General features: G+C 35.9%; 1 protein-coding gene across 1 annotated transcript in view; it reads right to left on the reverse strand.

The window, feature by feature from the left end:
- Positions 1-20,552, reverse strand: part of CDH11 (cadherin 11) — a 211,715-nt gene that overhangs the window by 44,275 nt on the left and 146,888 nt on the right. Inside the window, exons 3-6 of the mRNA XM_001364137.5 lie at positions 11,961-12,361; positions 5,183-5,477; positions 3,334-3,453; positions 280-447 (exon numbers count right to left, since the gene is read on the reverse strand). Coding sequence (XP_001364174.1) covers positions 280-447; positions 3,334-3,453; positions 5,183-5,477; positions 11,961-12,185 — 808 coding nt within the window. The 5' untranslated portion in view covers positions 12,186-12,361. The remainder of the gene's footprint in view (positions 1-279; positions 448-3,333; positions 3,454-5,182; positions 5,478-11,960; positions 12,362-20,552) is intronic.

The raw sequence follows: 20,552 nt of genomic DNA on the forward strand, positions 1-20,552 counted from the left end.
TGGGAGCCATCATGCTTCATCTTGGAATGTTTATACCTCAATATACTTTAATGGGCTCTGACATATTCTCTAAATGGTTTCCTCCCTTTCACAGCTTGAAAGAACTCTTTCCTGGAAGACTCAAAACAAAGACAGATTAGGACCCAGGGATGCTTGAGCTGAAGATGATTATTCCTGAGGTACCAAGGTCACAAGGTTCTTATGATGAATATGATCTGAAATGGGAGCTGCTAGAATTATTACTAAAATTATTCATTTTTTAAGAAGCTCAGCACTTACTCTGTGGAAACTTTGGTGGGTTGTCATTGACATCAGTAAGTGTAATTGTCACTTTGGTTGTCCCTGAGAGTCCGCCCATGTGTCCACCCATATCCTTGGCTTGGATTACAACATGATATTCTTCCTTGGCTTCTCTGTCCATATTGGGAAGTGCTGTTCTGATTATACCTGTATGGGTAACAAGGAAAAATATAGACCCATTACTTACCATTTAGGGATTCAAGAGTTGCCTGAAATAGAATTCATCCTTGCATTCCCATATAGACTAAAGGATTATCCATTACACACACACACACACACACACACACACACACACACACACACACACACCAATTATATATTACAGTTGTCAGAAGATTTGGTTGCTTCAGAAAGCAATCACAGGTGCAGCCATGAGCAGTGAGGAAGAGGATCCAATGTGCCCATTGGCTCCATTGTGCTGTATCAGCTGTCATACAATGCAGCTGACTATACTGATATTTCTTTCAGATCATTCAGGAATGATAACAAGTAGGAAGAGTACTCATGTGTGGTGGCTTAATGTTGAGCAAAATCTGGCTTTATGCATGAGGAAATGTGATTTATAGCAGGATTTTATGAGTGGGGCTCCATGAATATGGGGGTGGGGGATAGAGAGACAGAGAGAGAGAAAGAGAGAGAGAGCTATTTTTCAATATAGTTTCCTTTATAATTTTATTTATTTTACTTTGTGCATATAAGAGCAATATATTCTGAAGAGGTTATACTAATTTATCAAATGGAAACATGATAAAATTAGGAATCTCTCATTTATGGTCAGAGTCAAAGAAATGAGTGAGGGAAAGGATTTAAAAGGCTAAACTGTGGGTCTTCTCCCTTTATGTCACAAGATTCTGCTATTCTAATTGATGATTACTTCTGCTGCTTACTATAGTTTTTTCTATATCCAGCTAAGCTTCACTTCATTTCCTCCTCAGCAATCATGCCACCCAGTCACAATCCCAAGGATTTGACATTTTCAGCCCCAGAATCTTACTCAGTGGCCCACAACATCTAGGCTAGGATCTAGTTAAGATTCACTTTGCTACTTGGCTATACCCTCACTGGTTGCCATAGGTGGGCACTTACTCCCATTTTTCTGATTCTGGAAGCATATTCAAATCAACTATCATATATATGTTTTATACAACAATATAATCTTTTTGAGGGTAAAGTATGTTTTTATTTCTTAATAGAGGGTTTGGCACATATTAACAAAGGGAAAAGTCCATTTCCTTCCCTCCTCTCCTCTTTTCTATTCTCCTATGCTATTGGACTGAGAAAACAATGAGGAAGCTTTGCTATCATCAAGTCTGGGGCTGTCCATTTTTGCATTGTAGCAGCTGAACTTGCTCACATTTCCCAGCACCAAGTGCCAGAGGAAATCTGGGGTACTTCTGAGCATTGCTATTTCCCTCATCTTGAAAAGTATTTGTCCAAGGGTTTTACTAATCATTTTGCTAGATGGGACATGAAATTTTTGCATATTATGCTTCTAAAGATAAAAAGTCCATAAAAGGACATGGAAAAACAAACATCTTCAAACCAATCAAACTTGAGAGTTGCAAAGACATAAAGAATAAACTTGGACCCAAAGAGGTGTGAGAAAAAACAACTTATGCTCTTTGCAGAGGAGCAGGAAAGGAAGTCTACCAAGTTTAAACAGTATGTACAATGTCATATTTTTCTTTATTTGTTAATTTTTTTTGCTAAAAAATCTTTGCCTTAAATTATTTTGATAATGATAGTATTAATCCAATATGAGGATGCAGCAGGAAGTACTGATCAATGAGAAAGTATTTATTAGCTCTTACTTTGTGCCAGGCACTAACGTAAATGCCAAGGATACAAAGAGAAGCCCAATAGTTCCTTTTCTTAAGGAGCTTATCTTTAAAGAAAGAGAAAACATGTAAATAAATAAGATGCCATTTAAAATATAAAGAGGCAGTAGATATTGAAGGGAATAAGTGCTTTGCTTTGAGTCAGGAAGACTGAGTTCAAATTCTGCCTCATTTATAACTGTGTTACCTTGGGCAAGTCACCCAACTTCTCTTTTTCTATTTCCTCATCTGTAAAATGATATTCATAATAGGCTCTTCCTCACATGAGTATTGAGATAACATGAAAAATGTTTCATAAGTCTTAACAATCATCTGTGCATGTTAGCTTGTTATATAAAACACAAAGAGATAGAGATAAATGGTTATTTTAGAGCTGAAGAAACTAGCAGCTGGATGTAGTAAGCAAAGATCCCCTGAAGGAACTGGGGCTTGAATGGAGTCTTTCCAAGAACCCAAGGATTAGGATCAATTCTTTATAAAGGGTCAAATCAGCTTCAAAAGGCCAACCAAAGTAACACAACTTTTATCGCTTTATGGAGGTGTTTTTTAATGTAGGGACCAAGGATCTCCAAAGGATTAGCAGACAGATTTCAGAGCATTTGTAAATGGGGATGAATAAAAACATCAGTTTATTTTTACTCATTACTAATACAAAATTAGTATTTCATAAAGTATGAATTTTTTAAAATTCTGCAAAGAGATCCATATGGTTCACCAGATCACCAGAGGGGGCCATGACACTGAAAAGGTGTGAAATCCCTGCTGTAATGGTCTTTAAGGAGAAGCTGGGAGATGGATAGTGGATAGAGAGTTGACTTCAAGCCTAAATGAGTGAGGTTCAAATTCTGCCTCTAATAGATCCTATCTTTGTGACTGAGGCAAGTCACTTAATTTATAACTCTAGCCCTACAGAATATATTCTAAGCATACTAATTGTAGAAAAAAAATAATAATCTGAACTGGTAAAGAGAATTGATGACAAGGATCCTCCTGCACCAATAAAATCAGGCAGAGTTTTTAGGTGTTTATCTTGCATACAATCTTAGGAGGAAATGAAGCCCAGAAAAGTGAGCTGACTTTTCCTGAGCTAACAAGCGCTAGTCAGATTTCATCTCTTCCAATAGCTCCTCCTTGTTGATGCTAGATTGGGAGCAGAGAACAAGATCATTCAAATTCTAACTTCAATCTCCCTTACCTGTTTGTGCTTCAACAGAAAAATAGGGCTGGCCTTCCAGAATGCTGTAAACCAGTTTAGCACTGTTTCCATAGGTAGGATCATCGGCATCTGAAGCTGTTACCTGGATAACAGACGTACCTGAAAACAGAGAAATACTTATGCCAAAATCACCTACTCAAATTTATATTTTTATGGACCTAGTTTCATTTCATAATTTAAAAAAGCCAATAACATCAATTCAATGGGCTTATTTTTGCACTGAAATTAGGCATGTGATTAATTTTTATTAATTGATAAAAATATTTTCTCTCCCTTTCATTTCCCCTAATGGAAAAAAACAATAAAAAATTACTTATATATTTTAATTAGTTCAGACATGAACATTATACATTCATGAAAAATTCGACTACATTTGTTAATTAAATTAATGTTACAAATATTACTGGAGGAAAAAAAAATTCCTAGACTCATGTAACTGGACCATTCGGTAATTCAAATAATTAAAAATAATTCTTCCCAAAGAATGTAATAAATGATAATTAATGATGAGTTACTTTTCATCAAAGGACAGGGTACAATATTCCATCTGTAGCAGTGTTATAAATATATCATTTTATTGTTGCTTTGAATGTAATAAAATTGCTAATCCCACAATTTAATTAATTTATTGCTATAAATATTGTCCAGAATGTTGTTTCCTGCTGATATGGAAATCATGTCCTCCCTGATCAAATAGGATTGGTAGCTATCATGAAGGGGAAAAAAATAAGCAACATCTGCTGGGTTTCAAGGCCAGCATCTGTTGGGTCAGACTCTAGAGCATTTCAACCAAAGAACTAAATAGGAAATTGATTTGTCATCTTCCCTGGAAAACTCTCAGTGCACAACTTCTGGTGTTACAACTGAATGATGATGCACTCAAGGTGGAGGATCTGAGTGGGAAGGTGGCATTCTGTCGCAATACAGTCATATGGCATGTCAAGCTTCAGCATAGATTGCATAACAAGTCTAGTCTCAAATCCTTTACTCTCCTGATGCTAAAAACGGTGGAGAATCATTGGCCTCTAGCCATCAAAATAATCTATCCCAACCTATTAACAGCAAAAATTCATGTTATTATATTAGGTAAACATGAGGTTATCAACACTGGCACAAGTACACCAGACCAATTTTCTTTTCCGGATTGTTCTTCAAAAACACAATAGCACACAAAATATTACAAATCAAGTCTAGTCAACTGTCATTTATTAGGCACCTCTTATGTGCCAGGCATTGTGCTAAGTGATGATATAAGGTCCCAAGGAGCAATGTTATAAATGGGTGCTTGGCCAATCACCCTTACAATTGGAGTTTTACTATATTTTAGGGGGTCTGTTTACAATTTGGCTTCATTGCAAAATGATGCTTCTCAGGGGAATATTACAGGGACTAGATCTGTATTCAGTGGAGCTACCCTCATAGGATCAAGTAGACGAATCTGAATGAATGAATTAAATTAAATGTACTAAGGAAAGTGGCAATTTAAAGCAGCCCTACAGGGAATCTTTTAGCAGGGCAAAGATTCCTCAAATAATGCAAATTAAATCCCCTTGATTTATATTACATAAGTTTTTTATGTTATAATATTGGGTTCATTTAATATAGGTCCCAATTGCATCTATTATTAGTACCTTGATAACTGCCTGAAGGCCCCCCTCCACTTATTTCTTCTCTCAAATAACAAAGTCTACATCCTACTTCCTGAATTGTGGCAAAGTAATTTGGGGAATGTTTATTTGCACATAAATGAGCTGAATGTTAGTAAAAATTAAAAAAGAAAGAAAGAAAGAAAAGAGAGAGCAAGGGAGCAAGGCTCCATGGTACATACCAACATTGGACCGCTCTGGCACATTGGCATGGTAATTTTCATGTAAGAATTCAGGAGGGTTGTCATTGATATCCTGAACTTTGACAATGAATTCTGAGGGTGGCTCCAGTGGTCGATTGGTGTCCCTGTCCACAGCTTGTGCCATCAGCGTATACTGGGCTCTCTCTTCTCGGTCCAGTGTCTTGGTTGCATGAATGTTCCCTGATTTGTCATCAATAACAAAAATGGTTCCTGCCCCTTCACCTGAGAGAATGTATTTAATGTTCCCATCACCAGAATCAATATCAGAATGGAGCTAGGAAGAAAGAAAAAAGATATTTGTGACTCTGATACAGATAATATGAGCAAATACAATAGGGATGAAGTGAATGGGTCAGTGCTAGGAGAAATAAAGCCTGATTGCCTGTCCCTGATGGACAATAGGATGCCATGATGAAGAAGTTATGGCTCGAGCCAACAATCTAATTATCCAGGGGAACTGATGGAGGGGGATAACTAGGGAGAAGAAAGAATTCTAAGGGGGGATAAGAGGCTCTCAAATGCAATCTGATGCACAACTCTTTAACTCTCTGCTTCACTCTGATATGATCTATGTAACAACTCTTATCCAGAGGGAAATCTACTCATTACAGTCCTAGACATAGACCTGAAATGACTCTTAGGGGCCATCTAATCTTACCCCCTCATTTTATAAATGGGGTAACTGAAGGCTGGATAGATGAAGTGAGCCAAGTTGTGGTAGAGACAGGATTTGAAATTAAGTCATGCAACTCAAGCTTCAGAATTCTTTCCATTGCACCATAATAATATCCAAATTTCTAGATATTTGATCATATCAGGCAGGAAAATGAACTGGATGGTGGACTTTCAGCTTTCTTAGCTGCTACACTAGTATAATCTATACTATCTTTTAGAATCACAACTTTGATGTAGTATCCCCTTACTTCAAAATTTTCCATGGCTCCCTAATATCTATTGTATCTAAGAAATTAATGAATAAGAATATTAATAGTAATAATTCACATTTATATAATGTCACCATTTATCCCTTTCCTAACAAGTAAGTATGAATTCCCTTACCATGTAATAAAGGATCTGGACTCAACATACTTTTTTCCATTGTGTCTCTTACCAGATTCCTTTATGTTCCATTCAAAGCAGAGTATTAGTTATTTCCTAATCATAACTTATTCTGTCCCACCTTTTCTCTCTGTGTGTGAATGGCCTCTATCATTCTAATCATCACAAGCTTAATTATCACTCAAAGCTCCATTTAACTGTCACTTCCTCCATAAAGTCTTCTATATTCTACATAGGCAACGCGGTAACACCCTCCTTTCAACCTCCATTATGGTCTGTTTGCATTTCTGTTACTGTACTTATCACACTCTGCCTTAGATATATGACATCTTTCTCTGTATAGATGCTACTATAATGTGAACCCTCTGTATGCTCTGTATGTACAAGGGATATTGGAGTACAGTATGTTGCCCTGGTCAGACTTCACTAAGACTATTGTGATGAACTCTGGGTACCACATCTTAGGAATGACATTGACAAATTGGAGATCATCCAAAGGAGGGAATCCAGGAGGGTGAAGGAACTCGAGTCTATCCAAAAAGTGGATCCATTCATGAAATCAGGGAACATCAGCATTGGAGAAAACTTAGACGGATGTGATAACTAGATTTAAGTATCCCAAGGAAGTATTTAATTTCAGCTTGACTGGAAGATAAAAGTAAGAGTGATGGGTGGGAGTTGAAAAGATAGACATTTAAATGGCATCAGCTGTATGAGGAATCTTTCTAATGGAGCTATATAACAGCAGAATGGGCTATCCCAGGAGATAGTGAGTTCTACCTCATTGGAAGCCTTCAAGCAAGAGGGTTTTATGGTATGTTGGCCACAGGGGTGTAAGGGGTGGTGGGGGAGGAATCCTTTTTCAGGAATGGGTTAGACTAAATGGCCTCCAGGAACCATTCCAATTCTGAGATTCTATGTGATTCCGTTAGAGGTGGATAGAAGCTATGTTTTCTCAATCCATGTACTCCACACAGCACAACAAATAGTCTTGATATAATGGATAGTCCATAAGAGTTTGATGAATGAATGAACACATTAGTATCTCCCAGGGTAGCAGTGCTGGCATTCTAAATGGGTAACATTCTCCACCTACTCTAATGATTCTTATTCTATAGAGTGTTTTAAGGCTTTCACAGTTGTTTTCCCCCTGAAAGCTTTCATTTTGCTCAAGATAAGGTAGTTAGTGAAAATATCATTGCCCCCATTTTACAGAGAAGGAAACCGAAGACTAGATAGGAAAAATGACTGGCTAGGAATCACACAATTGACCCTGTGTGATCAGAGCCAGATTATAAGCCCCAGATCTCTCCTGACTCCAATTTTAGCTTATTTCCACTATATTATAAGTTCCAAAAAGAGGAATTATCTCTTTTCCAAAGATTATGGTTGAGTATCCTTTTACAATAAAGTAAAACACTAACACTAACTACAATGTTGACGTTCAAGCATTATTTTCCTTGTTCTAGTCAAAATTGGAGTAAAACACAGTCCATATGCAAGAAGATACTGTAGACTCTTATGATCCTTATGACTCACAGACCCATGCCAGTATCCAAGTTGGCTAGAGATTTACAAAGGCAAATAATTATAGGACCACGAAATCTCTTATAGCTGTCAAGAAAAAGCAGTTATATGTTTTAGCAAGATTTGACAGAATATTGCAGTGGGGCTGGGAAGATAAGTTGTCCATCATTCAATCAGCTTGAAAATACTATATTTCTCACCGTTGTTTTTACAGGAATAGAGATCCGTGAGAGGGATGCATGGATGTGTATGTGTATGTGTGTGTGTTTATGCGTGTGTGTATGTAGTGACTGGACACTTGATTGGTACAGGGAACTCCTGGGTAAGATATTATTTTATAAGTGCAAGGTGACACCTTTCCTGCAACTTAGGGCCCTAGAGAGCTATTTAGATCACTGAGAGGTTGACTACCTTGCCTGGTACATGTTGCCACTATTCTTTTCTGAGACTTGTTTCAAGTCACTTCTCTCTGTCTTGGTTTCTGTCTCAGTCTCTCTCTGGCACTGCATATCCCCCTGCCCCCTACCCCCAAATATAAATACATGTATGTGTGTAAATGCATGCATGCATGTGACATATGTATATCCATATCATATCTATCTATTAATATACAATGACTATATAAATGTATATAAACATATATTATTATTATAATACACCAACACCATTTTATATATTATACACCAACATTCTATATTATGAGCATTTATTACAATTTGGGTTTTAAAGTTAAAATGGATCAAATTTATGAAATAAAATTACATTATCACGGAAATGACACTGGGCATGAAATCAGAAGAATTCTATTCACTGGTTCATTGATTAACATTCACTTTATTCATTCAACACTGGGCCTTAAATATCTACTCTGTGCAGAGCTACATATTCTGCAACATTGGAAGGGGATGTCATAATCAAGTCACTAACCCTTTCTAGTCCTTAGTTTCTTCCTATGTAAAATTGTAAAATGAAGGGATTATACATTATTAACTCTAAGGTTACTCTCAGTTTTGGCATTTGGAAATCTAAGGTTCCTTCAAGCTGTAACATCTTAACATTCTGAAGTCCATTCCAGATAAAGCATCATATTCTATGGTAAATTAAAGGTCTAACGAAATATTTTAAGGTATTTTCTCACTGTAACATTCTCTGTGTTCTTACATTCCATATTCAAAATTCCCTTCTAGTTCTAGCCATCTATGATTCTCTGAAAGAACAGGAATACTGCTCAAAGGACAGTATTACTGGGAAATAAATTCAATTTCATACCAAAGGGATATCTTTAAGCAAAAAATTACAAAAAATAGTTTGTGCTCAAGCAATTTATTTCTAAGATAAAATTTTAAAATATTCTTTCAATATTTGTGATTTATATCAAGCTATTTTTTCAAGAAAATAGACATTAAACACTTTTATAAGTTTTTTATTAGTTTTCTAAGAAAAATATTAAATATTGTCATTGTCTTTAGCCCTTGTTTGCAGGTTATTAGCAATACAAGAATTCTCTTTAATTCTTTTGCAATCTGATTTTGCTGGTACAGCTGGGTAGCTCTGATGTCAGTGTTCCTCCTAAATGCAGGGTAATAGTGATGTAATGGAAAATGCATAAGAAATCCAAAGATATGAGTCGTAGTACTGGCTATTCCACTAATTTAATATCTGAATTGGGGGAAGCTAATGTGCTTTTCCAAATCTCAGTTTCCTCACCTATGAAGTTAGGTTGAACTATCACTACTATGGCTAGTATTGTTTATGTGCAGATATCTCCCAACCAGATCTTAGATTCCTACTAGCTAGAACTTTCTATAGTCTCAAGTCCCTTCTAGTTTTTACTTTGGGACTCAGTAAGATTCTTTCAGCTTCTCACATTCTATAATTTTGTATTGTAATTCATAAAACTTTCTAGGAATTAAATAGCCATAAGTTTTTGTAATCACCAAAATGATTAACTTTTAAAAAATATTTTAGGTTCTTCTCGTTTCACTGACAGCAATAACATAGCTGAAGGTTAGATGTAAATTCTCATTTGAATCTCATAAAAAGGGATTTATACTGCTTCCATTTAATCAGATATGATTTACTATTAGACTTCACACAAAAAGTAGTTCAGTAAATCATTAAATACTATCAAGTGAACCAGGCATTTTGTCTTGCCAATTTCCAACTCTAAGGATTGTAGATTTTTTTCTTATTTATATATTCAAAAATGATTTTTCTCTACTTCCACAACGCTGACAACCTTCATGGTGAAGTTTCACTTTTGATAACTAATTATCAACATTGAAAGTTGGAGACTGAACAAATTATAATCTAAATCAATTATCTGCCTTTTACTCAAAATATGGCACAGAAATCACTTTTACAGAATTCACAAAGGAATAAATCCCTAGTTACTATGACCAGGTACTGAAAAGTCATTCTCTTTGTCCTACCTAAAATGATCATACTTAAATTTAATATTCTATTCTTCTGTCATATCCATAGTGGAAATTCAGAAAATCTCTTCATACTACTTAGATATGTTCTGATTTTTGTTGCTCTCATTATCTCTCTAGGAACTAAGACCTTTAACTTTCTTACCCTTTATGAATCTAAATGAACCAAAATCATGGTATCATTGAATGATGGTATCAATTTGTGCCTTAGAATAAAGATTATTAGAAGTTAGAAAAAGAAGAATAGATCTAGAAAAGATATTTGAAAAGTAGAAATCTTTGAATATATTTTAGAAGCAAAAGATACCTCAAAGCATTAAATGTTAAAACCATAAATGTTATTAGAATGTCAGATGGGAAAGTATCTTTTGAAAGTACAATGTTAAATTTCGAAAATGGTTCTATTTCCTTTCTGCAAGCTACAGTCACTCTACCCCTCCCTGTTTTCCCAGGGTATCACTCCTTCTCAGTCTTCTCTTCCCTCTTTTTAAAAGCTTGTTCCTTTAATTAACTTGTTTAGCTTTATAATGTTCATTACCCTTGAAACCCTTGACCTATCTCCACTCATACTTTCCCAAACCACCACCCTTAATTATACCTACTTTTCTCCACTCCTCATATGCCACTGCACACCAATGGAGGAACTCTAAAAACTTTGCTAACTCATTTGACTGAAACTTTATGTTATGTGACCTCCATTGGGATCTCAGTGCTACATAGCAATCATTTTATTCTTCCCTGATGGCCTCTCTATCCTTTTCTCCACAGCCTCTGTTCCAAAACTTTTCTCTCCCCCGGCTACTTACTCTCTCCCTTTTAGCAGAGAACATTGCCTCATAATTTACTGAAAAACAAACAAACAAAAAACAATTCTACAATGAAGTCTTCTCTTTCCACAAATTCTATCCTTCAAAGCTGATTAATATAAATCCTATGTTCTCTCTAATCTCGTAGAGAAAAGTACTCCTCTCAATAATAATCTTTCTACTTGTGCCCTTTATCCCATCTCCTCTGGAAAATAACCCCTTTAATCATCACCCTTCCTTCCCTCTATCCTTCCTCTTCTTCTCCCTAATTCCACCATTTTCTGTCTTTCCCTATAAAATGTATTCTTCTGCTGGAAAACATGCCCAGAGCTACAAAATTAATAAAAACAACACAAGAAAAAATATTCCATTTAGTCCAACCATCTCAAGTCATTCTATCATTCTCCTTTCCACAGTCAAACTTCTAGTGTGGGGGTAGGAAGGGAGAAACAATTTAAATATTTTTTTCTCATTTCCCTGTTCTCACTTCTCAGTCACTTACACTCTGACTTCTGACCACATCATTCAATTAAAAATATCACTAAGGTTATCAGTAACCTCTTAAATGAAAAATTTACCAATCTCATGTCCATCCACACTCTCCTTAACATCTGTATAGCATAATAATACTTCTGACCATCATCTTGTCATAGAAGCCTCTACTCCCTGAATTTGTGTGATACTTTTCTTTCCACAGAGTTCTAGAAATGTACATACTTAATATTACCTTGGTTCTAATCCTGGCTCTCCCACTTATAATCTCTGGGATAGCAGATGAATTAGGTAAAAGTAACTTTGGCTTTCTCTAAGATCTAGCCTAGCTTTTGTCATCTAACATTCTCATTCTATGACAGTAACCAGGGAATTCAAAGATTCATAGAATCACTAGAAACTTTGAAATACAAAAAAAAAAATAAGTCAATATCTTACCCTGCCAACTAATACAGGATCCGGTCCAGTGTACTCCTCAATTACAAAAAACTGATTCCAGACCCAGCCTCTTTTGGAACGTTGAAGAACCTGACCTTCCTTTCCTTTTTCATGGTGACCATGGAGAGGCCTTAAATGATTCAATTTCTCGGTTGAGAATGCCTGACTGTTAGCCATCATTCCCAGGCAGACCAGAAAAGCATGTAAACAGTAGTTCTCCTTCATTTTTGGTTAAGTGAGAGGCACAGGAGTATCTGTAAATCCAGCCCTTGAACCCGGTGATCTGTCACTCTTCAATCTGGCAGGCCACTCAACACATTCAAATGGAACCGTCTCCAGACAGAATACCACCATTCAGGAAGAACATCACCTCAATGCTGTGCACCTTCCCAATTTTGCCTCTGAAAGAAAAAGAGAAGGTGTCAAAGGTTTCTCAGCCAAAGAAAATCCACACATTCATCACTTTGTATTCTCAAGAACATGGCACTGGGGAAGCAATGGGGATAGTATTTGAAAGCAATAACCATTAATTCTGGTAACCTTACTCAAGGAAAATGGGACTCAGCACTAAGCCATTAGTGTCATCCAAGCATGTAGATGGGATAAAAGATGACCAGTAGACTAGTCAGTGAATAGAACCCTGCACTCAAGAAGACCTGCCTTTGTCAATTAATTAGCATTTTTTAGACAGGTTTTCTGCCCTGGACTGGGAGAGCAAAGAAAGGCAAAAACTATCCCTGCCCTCAGGAAACTCCTCTTCTAATGAAGAAGCAAACATGAAAACTAGGTGCATAAATACATTTGCAAAGTAGAGAAAAGCACATAAGGAAGGCCCTAGATGAAGGGGACTAGAAAAGGACTCAACAAAAGGTGGGATTAGATTGAGTCTTAAAGGAAGTCAAGGGAGTCAAAAGGCAGCCCTAAAGAAGGAGATGAATCTCATTTCAAACACTTGGTAGTTGTATAGCTGGATAAATCACACAACATCCTAAGTTTCCATTTCCTCCTCCATAAAAAGGAGATAATAATAGCACCTAGCTCTCAGGATTATAGTGAGGATCAAGTGATATATGGTACGTAAAACTCTTTGCAAATTTTAGAATGTTGTGTAAATGTGAGCTATTTCTGCATTAGTGGAACATAGGTTAGATAACTTGTCCAAGATAAAACAGTCAATATTTGTCAAAGGAGGGACTTGAACTTAAGTCTTTCTGCTTCTGAGGCGAGATCTCTAACCCAATAGCATCTTCCCTCACTGCCCTAAGCAATATAGAAAGACTATAGTCTTTTAAGCAAGGTAGTATGTATAGGTATAATCTCTTTTTTAAATACTATAGGGTTTAAGAGTAGGTCTTTACACTTTCATTTGAAGAATGGGTTTCCTTACTACTGGGTATTCTTAAACAAATGGACAAAATAAACATATATGTATATACAAATATACATATATATATATTTAATTAGTGTGTCTAGATAGAGGGCATGAAATAAAAATCTTGACAATTTTTTTGGAGATGAGAGCTTTGGAAAGGTTTTGCACCTTTTGCCTTAACTGGGCAATTGGGGGTACAATGGAAGGATTTTCCCTCTGCCAATTATAATCATGCTTTGTGTCATGACTGTATGTAGATTCAGAGTATCTAGCTTCAAATCTTGTCTCTCTTAATAGATAGATAATCCTGAACAAGACTAATCCCCAATCTGGATCTCAGTTCCCTAAAAAGGGTAATTTATCTCCTAAAGGTCTTTCTATTGCTATGACTCTAATATTCAAAAAGCACTTTGTAAATAGTGTAATATTTATTGGGAAAGGAAATAGCTGAACCAAGAAGAGCATGCCACTCCAGACTGGGCTGAACAAGCTCCTCTCTCCTCCAACACCCCGAAGCAAGTTCCACAGGGCAGGAAGGAAGTTCTAGTCACAAGACCCCACTGCCACTCCCCACAGGAAGGAAGTGCTAGTCACAAGACCCAACTGCTACTCCCTGTTGCCCCCCCCCACAAACTGTCAGTCTTGTTTCCTTTCCACAATAGCAATGTAGTTTTAAAATTCTAAGGGTTTATAATTAAATTGGATATAGCTCTTCAATTAGCTCAAACTACGTAAGGATCTAAGTAAAGGTAAGAACAACAACAAAACAAACAAAAACCCAAGTCCCAGTATGGTATAGACAACGTGGAACTTATCTCTTTGCTACATTTATTCTCAGGACTAGTATAAACATTAGAGGTCCTCTAGTTTAATTCCTTCTTGATCAGATATATCCCTTCCAACACCCCAAATGTGGAGCCATACATTCTCTTCTTAAGGAGCTCCAGGGATAAGGAATACATTGGCTACAAACAAGGTAATCGATTCCATTTTAATTTTATTTTAAAGTTCCTTCTTCTACTCACTCAAAATATACCTTCCTTTAACTTCAATACATCATTCCACATTTTATTCTATACAACTGAGCAAAACAAGTCTAGTCTTTTTTCTACCTTATTGTCCCTCAAACACGTAAAGACAACTATCATAGTTCTTTAAGTCTTCTCTTCTTAAGTCTAAACATACTTTGATTTTTCTACTGCCTTCTGCATGACAGAGTTTCTAGTACCCTACAACCATACTGTTATTTACCCCTGGAGGCTCTCCAACTTGTGAATCTTGTTTCTGAAACATGAAGCTCAGAACTAGATATAAAACTCTAGCTGGGTTCCATTGAACCCTTTCAAACCCTGTGCAGCTCTAATTTTCTTTTATTCTGAGCTCTTTTGTCCATAATGACCTTCTTTGCTCTGATTTCACAGGGCTTTTTTCATTCTTCTGATGAGGGTAATTATAATATTTAATTAATTTACTACCTGGCTACATTCTTGGAGTTCTCCATCCTGTCATGGGAATCACTTCATACTGCAAAATCACTTCAGCCCTTGGAACTCACACTTTGGTAATACTCTCTGCACCTGGGGATTTACCCTCCTTCTGAATGGAGAGTGGAGATCTCTCCTGCCAAAAACACAATTTAAGGAGGAAGTTGATGTCAGATATCTCTCCATTAAATTGTAATCTCCTTGAGAGCATAGAGTATTTTGCCTTTCTTTGTATTACTAACACTTAACCTAATTCTTGGCATGTAGTAGGCTCTTAATGTTTTTTTTTGACTGGTCAAATAGATTTAAATTTATCTTTTATATGCTAATATACTATACACTCTGTAAGAGTAAAGACTATTTTTAACCAAGTTTTTTTATGCACCACAAAAACCAGAACAGTGATTACTTAATTCTACCAAGTATTTGAGGAAGGAAGGAAGGAAGGAAGGAAAGAAGGAAGGAAGGAAGGAAGGAAGGAAGGAAGGAAGGAAGGAAGGAAGGAAGGAAGGAAGGAAGGAAGGAAGGAAGGAAGGAAGGAAGGAAGGAAAGAAGGAAGGAAGGAAGGAAGGAAGGAAGGAAGGAAGGACATATTATGTACCAGGAACTGTGCTAAGCACTTTAAAAATATGTCTTTTGATTTTCACAATAACCCTTATTTTTATTATCTCCATATTCTATTTGAGGAGCCTGGGACAGAAAGACTTTCAGTGACTTGCCCAGGATTACATAGCTAGTATGAAGAGGGCATGCATTGTCTCTAGATTGCCTACTAAGGAGAAATGGAAAAGAACACTGTGGCATGAAATGAAACCTACCAGTTTTCCATAGTGTCATTTATAAATTGCTCATTCTAGGGGTAATAAATTATTTTGTGTATAAATTGTAAAGTGTGTGATTTGTTTAAAGACTTCAATTAAACTTGATACTTCTGTACCTATTTCTGTGAACTGCTATTTTGAAGCAAAGCATATTATTTTCACACCAAATGCACAGAAACTAGGTGATTTATTTGTTTTATCCTTCCCCCTACCCTAATCTTAGTTTAATGATAATTAAACCAAACATTTCTTATAGGCCACATGATATCAGATTATATGACTTCTGAAAAAAGATTTGGGAATCCTAAATTATATACTCTATATGTATATATATTTAGATATATACATATATATATATATATATATATAGAGAGAGAGAGAGAGAGAGAGTAAGAATATGAAAGAGAGAGACAGAGAGAGAAAAAACACTTAAAACACATTTTCTAAAACTGGAAATACTACAAAAATATTAGTTATTGTTCTTGGTGGAAAAATTGCTGGCTCTTTTAATGGCTTAGTCTAAGTACTACCTCCTGCTTTAAATATATTGGCTCCTCCATTAGAATATAAGTAGCTTGAAGGAAGAGGCAATTTTATTGTTTTTCTATAACCACTTTGTTTAGCACTGTGATTAAAACATAGTAAACACTGCAAAAATATTTGTCGATTGGTTAACTATTATTCCTTTTATAGAAATAAAATATCATATTGAAACACTTTTTAATGTTTCTAATCCAGGAATTATCAGTTTTATGGGTATAACCCATTAAAATTATTATAAGTTTTATTTGTCAGTCAAAAATAATGTATTAAAATCATATTATGTGCCACATCCTGTGCAAAGTGCTGGAGATACAAAGGTAAGCAAAAGATAGTTTCTACATTTGAAGACCTCATAGTGTATGGGGGAGATAGAATGCAGCCAATCATGTAATAAAAAATACAAGAAAAACCTGGGAAATTTCAGTGGGAAAGCACTAGCATTAACACAGTTTGGGAAAAAGTTCCCAGGGAAGATGAAATTTTAGCCAGTAAGTAAAGGAAATCAGAAGCAACGAGAACATAATATGAACAGAGATTTTCAGGGCAAGGGGATTCAATCAGTGAAAAATAAATACTCAGAGTTATGAGATGGAGCACCTTGCTCCAATAGGTAGGAGGCCATTATTAGGAATTTGTAACCCAGAGTACTTCCAAAATAATTATGAAAAAAATATTTTTCAACACTCTCAGAATATGATCAAGAATACTCTCAAGATCTCAACCTCACTGATAAACTGAACTCTACCTCCAAATTGTGTAGGTGATATCACAAATTATGTGATGTCAATTTATTAATAATGGATATAGATACTAATTTCAATGATAATTCATAGAGTGTTTTCTTTTACAAAAGTTCTCCATCTCATCATGACATGGGTGATGACATCAGGTTGGGTTCTCTGGAGCAATGGAAAAAGAAGCCAAGCTCTGGCGGGTGATAATTAAATAATGTATGCAAATCATTTATAAATCTTAAAGGAAAAACAAAAAGGGCCATTGCAATGCCAATTGTCACTACTATTTTTATATTATTAACAATAATACTAATAGCTAGCATTTATATAGGCTTTAAGGTTTACAAAGTGCTTTAAGAATATTTCATTTTCTCTTCACAATGCCCTTAAAAAGTAAATGCTGTTATTATCACAGAGTCACAGAAACTTTCCCAAGGTTATAATTAGTAAGTATATGAAGATGGATCTCATTTCAAGTCTACCATATTCCAGGTCTAGAGTTCTATTAAATATTCTACTTAGTTAACCAATTATAACTATTATTAGACTATATAAGCATGCATATACATACCTGTATGCATATATATTTCTATTTGTTTGTATTTATTTTCATATAATGTATTTATGTATTTCTATTATGTAATACATATCACATATATTTATATAATAAATATCTCTTTACATAATATACATAGATTTTTAAATATCTGCATGTATTATTTTAGCTTATTTTCTTTCTTTTTAAAGTTATATTTGTTGGGCTATATGATCTTTTAATAATCTAAGATTCTATGATTCTTTATCTTTTATCATCCAAGAACTGACCTAAGTATATATTAAGGCTGACCACCAAGTGATGATGTATTTAGGTTACAGAAACTCATAAAAACAATCTAATGAGGTACAATTTTCAGAATAATCACTCTCTTTAAGTGTCAAAGTAAGCATTTAATACTTTTTGGAAAATAAACACTTTTTCTGCCTTGGGCCATTTGATAACAGGTCAACTTGTTGATGTAGTGGATAAAGCACCAGACTTGAAATCTGGAAAACCTGAGTTCAAATATAACCCAGACCCTGCTTAATTATGGAAACTTAGTCTTGACACTTAACTGCAGTCTACCTCAATTTTGTCATTTTTTGTTTTGTTTTCTTTATTTTTAAAAATTATTTAATTGATCAATTAAGAATATTTTTCCATGGTTACATGATTCATGTTTTCTCTCCCCTCCTCCCAACCCTCTCCCATAGCCAACATTCAATTCCACTGGGTTTTACATGTGCCATTGATCAAAACCCATTTCCATATTATTGATATTTGCACTAGGGTGATTGTTTAGAATCTACATTCCTGATCATATACCTGTCAAACCATGTGATCAAACAGTTGTTTTCTTCTCTGTTTTTACTCCCACAGTTCTTTCTCTGGCTAATTTCATCATTTTTGAAGTGGGAATAATTATGGCACATTGTATCCAGGGTTATTGGGAAGATCAAATTATATAATATTTGTAAAGAACTCTGTAAACCTTAAAGTACTCTATAAAAATTAGGGATAATAATGATGATGATGAAGAAGAAGAGGATAATCCTGTGGGGCATGAAGTATAGCTATTCCTTTCTTCATTTTGGGATGAGGAAACTGAGATCCTGGGAATTTTAGCCCAAGGTCAAACAGTAAATGGAATCTCTGAGACTGGAATGTTGGCATTTGGATGCCCAAATGAATTTGTTTTCCAGGACATGATGCTATCCTTTATGCATGCAGTTCAAATCAAATCTAAAATTCAGTCTTGTATAAGTAAAAGTACATTTTACATAATGGCTAGTATTCTCAGCAGGCCATAATTATGGATATAATTAATGCTTCTGGAGAGATGATGTGAGAAATATTAATCTGGAGAGCTCAGTTGGAATGTCACAGACATGCCAGAAATCACATTATACAGAAAGTAAGTTCATCTAGCCAATGGACCCATTCCTCTTTCTGAGGTACAATCCTAGGGTTGCAGAAACTCCCAAGATATCTCACCACAGTAAACAACAAGCAAATTTATCCTGGTTTCAGCAGCAGGATGGAGCTAAAGAAATTCCCCGAACACAGAATTTCTGAACTTCTGCATATGTTAAGATAGATGTGGGTCCTGAGGGATACATTCTGTGAAATGTGCTTCTAGAGCCCGATGTAATGCATGGTGATTGATGGAAGCAATGTGACGGGGTTTGCAAGAATATTGCATAAAAATTAATGGAAGGCTGCATTCTAAATGAGACCTCAACTGTAGTTAGAATTAGGGGTAAATAGCGATACTCTAATTTGTTTTAATAGTGATCCCCAAGACAGATCCTTAACAATCCTTCCATTAAAGCTATTCTAACAAGATACTACTTTTGGGTACCACTAAGAAACCAGAGTAGCATTATACATATACGTACTTCATTTCATGATGGAGGGAAATATTGTCAGAACAGAAAAAAAGGAAGTTCTCTTCAAATTCACAAAGTAATAATATGGCAGAAAGGTGCATTTACAAAAGGAAGCGTGCTAAACACCTGTCGAACCCCTCTTTGTTGATAGATGGAAAACCACTTTTAACCTGGTACCTCCTCTAGACAAAAAAAAATTAGTCTCCCCATGCCAGCTTTTGTCTCTGTTAAAGAAAATGGTATGTAAGACTGTTTGAGTGTATGAGGGCTGCTGTTGGGAATTTTCATGAGGCAGGGAAGAGAAGGAGCAGAAGCAGCTTAGAAATTTTCTAAATGGATTTGAGGTTTGTCTCTGATCCCTTCCCCCAATCTTCCATCCCCTGCTCACAGAGTCTCAGCTATCAAATGAGCACACTCATTTCTTTTATTTCTAGGAAGCTTATTTCAAATCAAAGCTATGCTGTCATCACATTCAGAAAATCCCCCCCCCTCCAAATCTACATCATAACTCAAAATTCTATCCTACATCTGTGAAGTCACCTCAAAGCCTTGCTCCTTAACTGTGACATCCCCCTACAACAAACACAGCTTTGTAACCGATAGTATTCTATTATGCAAATTAATTCAAGCATATTATATTCCGGGTATGTGTCTCATCACTCAACACTAAGCCATTCTCTGACTTCAGATCAAATCCATGGAATTAGCTTCATCCACAGAAACAATGCCATAAAAGAGAAGGAAGTCTGATATGACAAACTTAATAAATATGCCCCTTCTGTGTTGGAGAGACCAGACAGAGCGGCTGCCTTGAAGCACAGACATCTCCTTGCTAGCTGAAAATGCAAATGATGCTGTGAAGAGGGTCATTTCATGGGGTGGCATTCTTTGACTGCCACCAAGTTCAAATGCCCAGCATCTGTTACAGAGGCTGCAGGATTTAATGGGCAGAGCAAAGTAGGAACTGGAGATGGGAGATACCCGGTCTAGAAGGGGGCTGTGAGAACTCGAGACTAGTCTGACCTAAGCAGGATCTCTTTGCTACTGATGACCTACCTGTCCAGAGGTAATGGGAGCTGCAAAGGACTTTCTGGGGCGGAATGAACTTAGATGATGAGCAATAAAGAAAACTCTGAATGAATCATGAGTATTGATAAATATACCCTCATTTAGGGCTGCTATAGCTAGGGACTATAAGAGCCTATGCTATG

Source organism: Monodelphis domestica, chromosome 1, assembly GCF_027887165.1.
Source record: "Monodelphis domestica isolate mMonDom1 chromosome 1, mMonDom1.pri, whole genome shotgun sequence".
Taxonomy (NCBI): Eukaryota; Metazoa; Chordata; class Mammalia; order Didelphimorphia; family Didelphidae; genus Monodelphis; species Monodelphis domestica.